General features: G+C 37.1%; 1 protein-coding gene across 1 annotated transcript in view; it reads left to right on the top strand.

The window, feature by feature from the left end:
- ext1c (exostoses (multiple) 1c) overlaps window positions 1-13066 on the top strand; it is a 246286-nt gene extending 233220 nt beyond the window's left edge. The window contains exons 7-12 of the mRNA XM_061983143.2: window positions 618-736; window positions 7322-7417; window positions 7696-7782; window positions 7869-8029; window positions 12095-12266; window positions 12342-13066. Coding sequence (XP_061839127.1) covers window positions 618-736; window positions 7322-7417; window positions 7696-7782; window positions 7869-8029; window positions 12095-12266; window positions 12342-12527 — 821 coding nt within the window. The 3' untranslated portion in view covers window positions 12528-13066. The remainder of the gene's footprint in view (window positions 1-617; window positions 737-7321; window positions 7418-7695; window positions 7783-7868; window positions 8030-12094; window positions 12267-12341) is intronic.
- The last annotated feature ends 224 nt before the right edge of the window (window positions 13067-13290 follow it).

Raw genomic sequence — 13290 nt, 5'->3', positions numbered from 1 at the left:
CAGTCGAGGAAAATGATCAAACTACATAAATAACATACTGTAATTTGAATTTGATATAATTTTTTTATCTTGATAGATTGAACATTAACACCAATGAGTTGACTGATTAACATTATCACATAAATTATTTAAAAAAAAAAAACCAACATTATGATTTGTACAATTTCAGAATGTGCTTGTTCTATTTTTAAACAAAGAAAACAATCTGAAGTTGTCTTTATTTTTAAGTTATCGTGCCGTGATTTCACCAGTCCGGCCCATTTGGGAGTAGATTTTTCTCCATTTGGCCCCCGATCTAAAATTAGTTTGACACCGCTGACTTAGGCGTTGTCTATAGTTAATAATGACGTGTAACATAAAAGACGGACGCTTTGGATCTACTTGTGCTCTTAACATTGGCAGTTGCAAATGTTGGAAGGATATTACAGCGCATTATATACGAGTACAAAAGTCGGTGTGGATCCAGGTTAGATCTGCAGAAAGAAAGGAAGTTCGTTATTTCTTAACATCATTAGAAGTCTTGTCTGTGTAGGATTATTGCTGCAAAATATTACCAAGCGGTCAATTCAAATCTAAAAATGGCTGTGTGTGTGTGTATATTTGTGACCTTGCTGAAGGCATCAGTCCAAATCAGGAGTTCACTGCTGTCATCCACGCCGTCTCTCCTTTGGTGTCCCAGTCTCAGCCAATCATGAAGTTGCTTCAGGTGGTCTCCAAGTCAAAGTATTGCTCACAAGTAAGTAGGCCAAACACACACCGACAAGGTACGAGATGTAGTACTTTTATCTAAAAATAAACATACTTTAATGGCGTACTAGTGTACATATACTGTATTAGCCATTTTAACAAATCTATGCCAAACGCTTTGAAAATAAACGTAAAAATATGCGTTTTTTTCAACTAATGTCTGATAATACACTTATGGGTATTGACCCATCCCAGGAAGTTGTATTTCGTTTTGCACAAGGTTTCTGAGCAGATGACGACCCACTTAAGTAACAGGAGTGAGTTTTTAGCATAATTAGGAATTACATAAAATATTACCACATAAATAACACGTCAACACTGACAAAATATGTATGTAAAAAAAACAAAAAACAACATTAAAGAAAAATAATATAGGTAATAGGAAAGTGCTGGGAATTTAACCAACAGTCATAATTTAAAATATCATCAAATATACAGAAAAATCAATCAATAAACTTTTACTTTTGGTCTTCACATGAGACTTGTGAAATATCACACATTTTTTCGGCGGGGGTAATTTGTTAGGCTAACTTCACTGAGTGAAAACCCACGGACACAACATAAGTGTACATTTTAACAAAATAGATTTAAAGTATAGTTGGGATGAGGAGTAACAGAGATGTTTAAAAAAACATTTCTGAAGGACTTAAATAATTATATTTCATTGTAAAGTCTAATTTTAAGAAGCAGGGAGGGGGGGGGAAATATTTTTCCATTGTTCAAGATAGTTTGCATTAATATTTTCAATTGTATTCATTGAATAAATGCAATTAAATTAATTTACAGGACACTGCTTCATCAAAAAATATTTGACAGCTAATACTATCGTTCATTTGTACATTTTATTTCGTTGGGACAAAAATGAAACAGATACATAGATACCAATTATATAATAAATGTTTTATAATCCAAGCGGCATTAACCTGTCAAAACATGGTCCTGAGTGTTTGCTTTTCCGGGATGCAACGGAAAGTTGGCTCGGGCGAGACGGGAATGTGAGTACATTTTTTATTTAAAGACTATAAATACAAAACAAGGAAGTAAACAAAAGGCGCGCACAATGGCGGAGAACAAACTATGAAACCAAACACTTGCACAAAGGCAAAAACTATGAACAACAAAAAACACTAACTGTGGCTTAATAAACAAAAACTTACTTGGCATGGAACCGGCATGAAACAAGAGCAGCAAGGATCATAAGGGTGTGGTGAGTGTGCAGAAGCATAAATATGGGGATGTCGTCAGAACGACAAACTGAAAACAATGAACTTAAATACTATAGACATGATTAACAAAAACAGGTGCGTGACTCAAAACGTGAAACAGGTGCGTGACGTGACAGGTGAAAACTAATGGTTGCTATGGTGACAAACAAGAGTGCACAATGAGTCCAAACGTTGAACAGGTGAAACTAATGGGTAATCATGGAAACAAGACAAGGGAGTGAAAAGCCAGAAACTAAAAAGTCCAATAACTAAATAAAACATGACTAAGACAAAAACATGATCACACAGACATGACATAACCACTATTTCATTAATTGTTTTTGCGGTTTTGTAAAAAATGTAGGAAAAAAATTATAAAATTACATTAAGCAACTCTCGTAGAAATTGCATGTGAATACTGAAAAACTGAACTGAAATGCTAGGACAGTAGTATGAATATTGAAATTAAGAAATGTGTAACAGCTAAAATGCTAACTGTTAGCATGCTAGCAAGACAGCTCTTGGTAATAAAAAAAACATGACTTCTGAGTGTACACTTACAAAATGTGCTAAAATGATTTTAATATGAAATTATGATTACTGTTGCCTTCTTGTAATTTCCTCTGAAGTAATTTTTAATTGCCTTGTGTACAGATTGTGCTCTACATACTGTATATATAAACTTGCCTTGCCTTTGCATAAAATGCTAACATGTTGCTAACAAGATAATATACCAAGTAACGTAATCTATTAATTGTAGATTTATAGCTACAAAATTGGCTAAAATGTGAACATGCCGCTAGCAAGATAATATATACCAGGTAACGTAATCTATGAATTGTAGGTTTATAGCTACATAATTGGCTAAATCGCGGACATGTTGCTAGCAAGATAACATACTAGGTAATGTAATCAATGAATTGTAAGTTTATAGCTACGTTATTAGCTAAAATGCTAACATGTTGCTAGCAAGATAATAACAGGTAACATAATCTATGAATTGTAGGTTTATAGCTACGTAATTGGCTAAAATGCCGCTAGCAAGCTAATACCAGGTAACGTAATCTATGAATTGTAGGTTTATAGGTACGTAATTGGCTAAAATGCTGCTAGCAAGCTAATACCAGGTAACGTAATCTATGAATTGTAGGTTTATAGCTACATAATTGGCTAAAATGCCGCTAGTAAGCTAATACCAGGTAACGTAATCTATGAATTGTAGGTTTATAGCTACATAATTGGCTAAAATGCTGCTAGCAAGCTAATACCAGGTAACGTAATCTATGAATTGTAGGTTTATAGCGACGTAATTGGCTAAAATGCCGCTAGCAAGCTAATACCAGGTAACGTAATCTATGAATTGTAGGTTTATAACTACGTAATTGGCTAAAATGCTGCTAGTAAGCTAATACCAGGTAACGTAATCTATGAATTGTAGGTTTATAGCTACGTAATTGGCTAAAATGCTGCTAGCAAGCTAATACCAGGTAACATAATCTATGAATTGTAGGTTTATTGCTACATAATTGGCTAAAATGCCGCTAGTAAGCTAATACCAGGTAACGTAATCTATGAATTGTAGGTTTATAGCTACATAATTGGCTAAAATGCTGCTAGCAATCTAATACCAGGTAACGTAATCTATGAATTGTAGGTTTATAGCTACGTAATTGGCTAAAATGCTGCTAGCAAGCTAATACCAGGTAACGTAATCTATGAATTGTAGGTTTATAGCTACGTAATTGGCTAAAATGCCGCTAGCAAGCTAATACCAGGTAACGTAATCTATGAATTGTAGGTTTATAGCTACGTAATTGGCTAAAATGCTGCTAGCAAGCTAATACCAGGTAACGTAATCTATGAATTGTAGGTTTATAGCTACGTAATTGGCTAAAATGCTGCTAGCAAGCTAATACCAGGTAACGTAATCTATGAATTGTAGGTTTATAGCTACATAATTGGCTAAAATGCTGCTAGCAAGCTAATACCAGGTAACGTAATCTATGAATTGTAGGTTTATAGCTACATAATTGGCTAAAATGCCGCTAGCAAGCTAATACCAGGTAACGTAATCTATGAATTGTATGTTTATTGCTACATAATTGGCTAAAATGCTGCTAGTAAGCTAATACCAGGTAACGTAATCTATGAATTGTAGGTTTATAGCTACATAATTGGCTAAAATGCTGCTAGCAAGCTAATACCAGGTAACGTAATCTATGAATTGTAGGTTTATAGCTACGTAACTGGCTAAAATGCTGCTAGCAAGCTAATACCAGGTAACGTAATCTATGAATTGTAGGTTTATAGCTACATAATTGGCTAAAATGCTGCTAGCAAGCTAATACCAGGTAACGTAATCTATGAATTGTAGGTTTATAGCGACGTAATTGGCTAAAATGCCGCTAGCAAGCTAATACCAGGTAACGTAATCTATGAATTGTAGGTTTATAACTACGTAATTGGCTAAAATGCTGCTAGTAAGCTAATACCAGGTAACGTAATCTATGAATTGTAGGTTTATAGCTACATAATTGGCTAAAATGCTGCTAGCAAGCTAATACCAGGTAACGTAATCTATGAATTGTAGGTTTATAGCTACATAATTGGCTAAAATGCCGCTAGTAAGCTAATACCAGGTAACGTAATCTATGAATTGTAGGTTTATAGCTACATAATTGGCTAAAATGCTGCTAGCAAGCTAATACCAGGTAACGTAATCTATGAATTGTAGGTTTATAGCTACGTAATTGGCTAAAATGCTGCTAGCAAGCTAATACCAGGTAACGTAATCTATGAATTGTAGGTTTATAGCTACGTAATTGGCTAAAATGCCGCTAGCAAGCTAATACCAGGTAACGTAATCTATGAATTGTAGGTTTATAGCTACGTAATTGGCTAAAATGCTGCTAGCAAGCTAATACCAGGTAACGTAATCTATGAATTGTAGGTTTATAGCTACGTTATTGGCTAAAATGCTGCTAGCAAGCTAATACCAGGTAACGTAATCTATGAATTGTAGGTTTATAGCTACATAATTGGCTAAAATGCTGCTAGCAAGCTAATACCAGGTAACGTAATCTATGAATTGTAGGTTTATAGCTACGTAATTGGCTAAAATGCTGCTAGCAAGCTAATACCAGGTAACGTAATCTATGAATTGTAGGTTTATAGCTACGTAATTGGCTAAAATGCTGCTAGCAAGCTAATACCAGGTAACGTAATCTATGAATTGTAGGTTTATAGCTACATAATTGGCTAAAATGCTGCTAGCAAGCTAATACCAGGTAACGTAATCTATGAATTGTAGGTTTATAGCTACATAATTGGCTAAAATGCCGCTAGCAAGCTAATACCAGGTAACGTAATCTATGAATTGTAGGTTTATAGCTACATAATTGGCTAAAATGCTGCTAGTAAGCTAATACCAGGTAACGTAATCTATGAATTGTAGGTTTATAGCTACATAATTGGCTAAAATGCTGCTAGCAAGCTAATACCAGGTAACGTAATCTATGAATTGTAGGTTTATAGCTACGTAATTGGCTAAAATGCTGCTAGCAAGCTAATACCAGGTAACGTAATCTATGAATTGTAGGTTTATAGCTACGTAATTGGCTAAAATGCTGCTAGCAAGCTAATACCAGGTAACGTAATCTATGAATTGTCGGTTTATAGCTACATAATTGGCTAAAATGCTGCTAGTAAGCTAATACCAGGTAACGTAATCTATGAATTGTAGGTTTATAGCTACATAATTGGCTAAAATGCTGCTAGTAAGCTAATACCAGGTAACGTAATCTATGAATTGTAGGTTTATAGCTACATAATTGGCTAAAATGCCGCTAGTAAGCTAATACCAGGTAACGTAATCTATGAATTGTAGGTTTATAGCTACATAATTGGCTAAAATGCTGCTAGCAAGCTAATACCAGGTAACGTAATCGATTAATTGTAGGTTTATAGCTACATAATTGGCTAAAATGCCGCTAGTAAGCTAATACCAGGTAACGTAATCTATGAATTGTAGGTTTATAGCTACATAATTGGCTAAAATGCTGCTAGTAAGCTAATACCAGGTAACGTAATCTATGAATTGTAGGTTTATAGCTACAGAATTGGCTAAAATGCTGCTAGCAAGCTAATACCAGGTAACATAATCTATGAATTGTAGGTTTATAGCTACATAATTGGCTAAAATGCTGCTAGCAAGCTAATACCAGGTAACGTAATCTATGAATTGTAGGTTTATAGCTACGTAATTGGCTAAAATGCCGCTAGTAAGCTAATACCAGGTAACGTAATCTATGAATTGTAGGTTTATAGCTACGTAATTGGCTAAAATGCTGCTAGCAAGCTAATACCAGGTAACGTAATCTATGAATTGTAGGTTTATAGCTACGTAATTGGCTAAAATGCTGCTAGCAAGCTAATACCAGGTAACATAATCTATGAATTGTAGGTTTATAGCTACATAATTAGCTAAAATGCTACTAGCAAGCTAATACCAGGTAACGTAATCTATGAATTGTAGGTTTATAGCTACATAATTGGCTAAAATGCTACTAGCAAGCTAATACCAGGTAACATAATCTATGAATTGTAGGTTTATAGCTACATAATTGGCTAAAATGCCGCTAGTAAGCTAATACCAGGTAACGTAATCTATGAATTGTAGGTTTATAGCTACGTAATTGGCTAAAATGCTGCTAGCAAGCTAATACCAGGTAACGTAATCTATGAATTGTAGGTTTATAGCTACATAATTGGCTAAAATGCCGCTAGCAAGCTAATACCAGGTAACGTAATCTATGAATTGTAGGTTTATAGCTACATAATTGGCTAAAATGCTGCTAGTAAGCTAATACCAGGTAACGTAATCTATGAATTGTAGGTTTATAGCTACGTAATTGGCTAAAATGCTGCTAGCAAGCTAATACCAGGTAACGTAATCTATGAATTGTAGGTTTATAGCTACATAATTGGCTAAAATGCCGCTAGTAAGCTAATACCAGGTAACGTAATCTATGAATTGTAGGTTTATAGCTACATAATTGGCTAAAATGCCGCTAGCAAGCTAATACCAGGTAACGTAATCTATGAATTGTAGATGTATAGCTACATAATTGGTAAAAATGCTAACATGCTGCTGGCGAGAAAGCACCAAGTAACATAATCTATGAATTGTGGGTTTATATGTACAAACCTGGCTAAAATGCTTTTAGCGGGACAGCGTCAAGTAACGTAATCTATTAATTGTAATCTTCAAAATTGGCTAACATGTTAGCATGCTTGGACCATATATTTGACATTATTTCACATTAGCAGATCATTTCAATGAATCTCTAATGATTTCTATGCTGCCGTAGATCATCATCCTATGGAACAGTGAAAAGCCACCACCGAGTCGGAGCAAATGGCCTCCCATGCCGGTGCCCCTCACTGTAACAGACGGCAAGAAGAAGGTGATTTATGCTCAACTCACATCTGACTCCTCCTCACTCTGTTTACTTATCTGCCTTCTTCCTCCATCTTGATGTCGCCTATCATCTGTCCCGTCGACCGTCATTCTCCTTCATTCCTGTCACTTACACGCTGTTTTTATGAGCCTGCCTGGCAAAAACCTATCGACTACAACAAGATCGTCTCTGACTCATGCACCTAATCTCACGAAGCGAACGCCAAATAACACGTAGGCCTGCGGCGCTGGAAGATTTACCGTACTGCCGAATTTCTCTCACAGACCACCAGTCGGTTCCTGCCTCACGTTGCTATAGAAACCGATGCAGTGCTGAGTCTGGATGAGGACACGGTCCTGTTGACTAGTGAGGTGAGTACTGATACCCAATGTGAACAACAACAACAACAAAATCGACCATTAAAAGAGTAGTGTTCTTATTTTTCGTGTACTTGTAGGTCAACTTTGCCTTCCTGGTGTGGCGCAGTTTCCCGGATCGGATCGTGGGGTACCCACCCAGGAGCCACTTTTGGGATCCGTTAAAACACGCCTGGGGGTACACCTCCAAGTGGACCAATGACTACTCCATAGTCCTGACTGGTGCTGCCTTCTACCACAGGTCAAATACAGTAAAAGGACATGTTATTTTTGTTGTGCTACATTTACACAACCCAAAACCAGTGAAGTTTGGCACGTTGTGTAAACAATTGAAAAAAAAAACAGCGTTATTTAGCGTTATCCAATGCGCAGACCACACCCTGTGTGTAGAGTAGGGCCTCGTGATTAGTGGGGGGCCCCCGTTATGCCTGGATAACCACATGGAAAATATCAATTATTAAATTTTACAAGGCCCTTCCGGCTTCGTCACTGACAATAATTTAATGGCGAATTTCCCCAGACATTCACAAAGTACCTTGGCGTGCGTTGTCAGTGGAAAATTACAGGAACACACCTACCGCCCGAATGCAGCTGAGATAGGCTCCAGCACGCACCCCCCGCAACCCCGAAAGGGACAAGCGGTAGAAAATGGATGGATGGATGGGTAAATATAGTACAGGCCAAAAGTTTGGACACACCTTTTCATTTCAATGTGTTTTCTTTAGTTTCATGACTACTTACATTGTAGATTGTCACTATTATTAATTATTAGTTTAACATTTTTGGCTTTTTCTCATTACATTCCGATTTTATACTCTCGTTCCTCACATTTTAACTGTTATTTTTTGTTTTTGTTTTAGATAATGTTATTTGAAAAGTTTTTCAATTTTTGTTGACACATTAGGTACAGTACAGGCCAAACGTTTGGACACACCTTTTCATTTCAATGTATTTTCTTTAGTTTCATGACTACTTACATTGTAGATTGTCACTATTATTAATTATTAGTTTAACATTTTTGGCTTTTTCTCATTACATTCCGATTTTATACTCTCCTTCCTCACATTTTAACTGTTTTTTTTTTTTTTTTAGATAATGCTATTTGAAAAGTTTTTCAATTTTAGTTGACACATTAGGTACAGTACAGGCCAAAAGTTTGGACACACCTTTTCATTTCAATGTGTTTTCTTTAGTTTCATGACTATTTACATTGTAGATTGTCACTATTATTAATTATTAGTTTAACATTTTTGGCTTTTTCTCATTACATTCCGATTTTATACTCTCCTTCCTCACATTTTAACTGTCTTTTTTAGATAATGCTATTTGAAAAGTTTTTCAATTTTAGTTGACACATTAGGTACAGTACAGGCCAAAAGTTTGGACACACCTTTTCATTTCAATGTGTTTTCTTTAGTTTCATGACTATTTACATTGTAGATTGTCACTATTATTAATTATTAGTTTAACATTTTTGGCTTTTTCTCATTACATTCCGATTTTATACTCTCGTTCCTCACATTTTAACTGTTTTAAAAAAAAAAATTTTAGATAATGTTATTTGAAAAGTTTTTCAATTTTAGTTGACACATTAGGTACAGTACAGGCCAAAAGTTTGGACACACCTTTTCATTTCAATGTGTTTTCTTTAGTTTCATGACTATTTACATTGTAGATTGTTACTATTATAAATTATTAGTTTAACATTTTTGGCTTTTTCTCATTACATTCCGATTTTATATTATTGTTTGTTTTTTTTTTAGATAATGTTATTTGAAAAGTTTTTAAATTTTAGTTAACACATTAGGTACAGTACAGGCCAAAAGTTTGGACACACCTCTTTTCAATGCGTTTTCTTTATTTTCATGACTATTTACATTGTAGATTGTCACTGTAGGCATCAAAACTATGGCACCTGTGAAGTGAAAACCATTTCAGGTGACTACCTCTTGAAGCTCATTGAGAGAATGCCAAGAGTGTGCAAAGCAGTAACCAGAGCAAAGGGTGGCTATTTTGAAGAAACTAGAATACAAAACATGTTTTCAGTTATTTCACCTTTTTTTTTTTGTTAAGTACATAACTCCACATGTGTTCATTCATAGTTTTGATGCCTTCAGTGACAATCTACAATGTAAATATCATGAAAATAAAGAAAACGCATTGAATGAGAAGGTGTGTCCAAACTTTTGGCCTGTACTGTATGTGTTATAAGTGTGTTATTGTGCCCTAAAAAATACAATATTGAACAATAACCTACTCAGTGGCCTAGTGGTTAGAGTTTCCGCCCTGAGATCGGTAGGTTGTGAGTACAAACCCCGGCCAAGTCATACCAAAGACTATAAAAATGGGACCCATTACCTCCCTGCTTGGCACTCAGCATCAAGAGATGGAATTGGGGGTTAAATCACCAAAAATTATTCCCGGGCGCAGCCTCCCAGGGAGTGAACAATGGGATGGGTCAAATGCAGAGGACAAATTTCACCACACTTAGTGTGTGTGTGTGACTATCATTGGTACTTTAACTTAACTTTAACTTAACTTTAATTTCCGGTTAATTTGTTTTACAAACCCCGTTTCCATATGAGTTGGGAAATTGTGTTAGATGTAAATATAAACGGAATAAAATTATTTGCAAATCCTTTTCAACCCATATTCAATTGAATATGCTACAAAGACAACATATTTGATGTTCAAACTGATAAACAGTTTTTTTTGCAAATAATCATTAACTTTAGAATTTGATGCCAGCAACATGTGACAAAGAAGTTGGGAAAGGTGGCAATAAATACTGATAAAGTTGAGGAATGCTCATCAAACACTTATTTGGAACATCCCACAGGTGAACAGGCAAATTGGGAACAGGTGGGTGCCATGATTGGGTATAAAAGTAGATTCCATGAAATGCTCAGTCATTCACAAACAAGGATGGGGCGAGGGTCACCACTTTGTCAACAAATGCGTGAGCAAATTGTTGAACAGTTTAAGAAAAACCTTTTTCAACCAGCTATTGCAAGGAATTTAGGGATTTCACCATCTACGCTCCGTAATATCATCAAAGGGTTCAGAGAATCTGGAGAAATCACTGCACGTAAGCAGCTAAGCCCGTGACCTTCAATCCCTCAGGCTGTACTGCATCAACAAGCGACATCAGTGTGTAAAGGATATCACCACATGGGCTCAGGAACACTTCAGAAACCCACTGTCAGAAACTACAGTTGGTCGCTACATCTGTAAGTGCAAGTTAAAACTCTCCTATGCAAGGCGAAAACCGTTTATCAACAACACCCAGAAACGCCTTCGGCTTCGCTGGGCCTGAGATCATCTAAGATGGACTGATACAAAGTGGAAAAGTGTTCTGTGGTCTGACGAGTCCACATTTCAAATTGTTTTTGGAAACTGTGGATGTCGTGTCCTCCGGACCAAAGAGGAAAAGAACCATCCGGATTGTTATAGGCGCAAAGTTGAAAATCCAGCATGTGTGATGGTATGGGGGTGTATTAGTGCCCAAGACATGGGTAACTTACACATCTGTGAAGGCGCCATTAATGCTTAAAGGTACATACAGGTTTTGGAGCAACATATGTTGCCATCCAAGCAACGTTACCATGGACGCCCCTGCTTATTTCAGCAAGACAATGCCAAGCCAGGTGCTACATCAACGTGGCTTCATAGTAAAAGAGTGTGGGTACTAGACTGGCCTGCCTGTAGTCCAGACCTGTCTCCCATTGAAAATGTGTGGTGCATTATGAAGCCTAAAATAGCACAACGGAGACCCCCGGACTGTTGAACAACTTAAGCTGTACATTAAGCAAGAATGGGAAAGAATTCCACCTGAGAAGCTTCAAAAATGTGTCTCCTCAGTTCCCAAACGTTTACTGAGTGTTGTCAAAAGGAAAGGCCATGTAACACAGTGGTGAACATGCCCTTTCCCAACTAATTTGGCACGTGTTGCAGCCATGAAATTGTAAGTTAATTATTATTTCCAAAAAAAAAAAAAAAAAGTTTATGAGTTTGAACATCAAATATGTTGTCTTTGTAGTGCATTCAACTGAATATGGGTTGAAAAGAATTTGCAAATCATTGTATTCCGTTTATATTTACATCTAACACAATTTCCCAACTCATATGGAAACGGGGTTTGTAGTACAAAACATGCATGAGTATAAAAGTATAAAAGTCGTTTCGCATGAATACAAAGTTAAATTTTGCTTAGGGCGCCAGATTAGCCGAGGCAGTGATGACTATATGGAGAATACTGATCAATATTTGAGGCTTATGTATTAAAACATCACACGTTCCGCCACAGGTACTACCACTTCCTGTTCTCGCACTACCTGCCCCAGTCTTTGAGGACCTTGGTGGATCATACGACCAACTGTGAGGACATCCTGATGAACTTCCTGGTGTCTTCTGTCACTCACCTGCCACCCATCAAAGTGGCTCAAAGGAAGCAATACAAGGAGCTGCCCAGCCCACAGGTACTTTTCTACACCAGAGAACAGGGGCCTCAAACACATTGTTGTTAATCCCACTGTCCTATTTTTACCCGCCAGGCCACAAAAAATGTCCCCTGGGCGAACCCGGAGCACTTCAACCAGCGCCAGGAGTGTGTCAACACCTTCGCCAACTGGTTTGGCTACATGCCTCTGGTCCACTCACAGTTCCGCCTGGACCCGGTGCTCTTCAAAGATCAAGTGTCCGTCCTTCGGAAGAAGTACAAAGACTTAGAGAGGGCGTGATGTGGGCGGAACATGCGGCGGACGGACCAATCGGGAGGTCAGAAAATGAAGAGGGGCCTGACGGACAATCCTGGTGGACTGTCGTGAAGGCAGTGGGCTTGGAATCAAAAGGACAGCCTTCAATGGAAGGCAAATCAAGAAGGGACTGCCAGCACCAGCCAAGGAAGTTGGTAGCGGTGCCATGTTCTTTGGCTATTCTTGTCTCTGGGCAAGGACAATTTCACAGCAAAAACTCTTCAAACCAATAAAATGATTTGAAAATGCAGATTGTGACTTCCAATCCGAGCAGTCTGGAGTGAAATGACACCACATGCCAGCGCAGAAGAAAGCTGCAGGGCTCCTTTTTTTTTTAAATCAGGTTCTCAACACGGGCTCCGTAAAGACAATCGTGACATTTTTGGTTGAATATTTGCATCTAAGATCTCTGAAACAAGCACGAGTGACGTGCGATACCAATGATTTTCTTTCCAATTCGATACCGAGTAAAATTCAGGCTGGTATCGGCGATACAGATCGGATACTTTTTGTAAATATACAGTGCAGCCCAAAGGTTTGGACACACCTTCTCATTCAAGGGTTTTCTTTATTTTCATGACTATTTACATTGTAGATTGTCACTGAAGGCATCAAAACTATGAATGAACACATGTGGAGTTATGTACTTAACAAAAGAAGGTGACATACCTGAAAACATGTTTTATATTCTAGTTTCTTCAAAATAGCCACCCTATGCGCTGATTACTGTTTTGCACACTCTTGACAT

This window comes from Nerophis lumbriciformis, linkage group LG21, assembly GCF_033978685.3.
Source record: "Nerophis lumbriciformis linkage group LG21, RoL_Nlum_v2.1, whole genome shotgun sequence".
Taxonomy (NCBI): domain Eukaryota; kingdom Metazoa; phylum Chordata; class Actinopteri; order Syngnathiformes; family Syngnathidae; genus Nerophis; species Nerophis lumbriciformis.
Note: the sequence above shows the minus strand (reverse complement) of the source record. Positions and strands in the feature narration are given on the sequence as shown.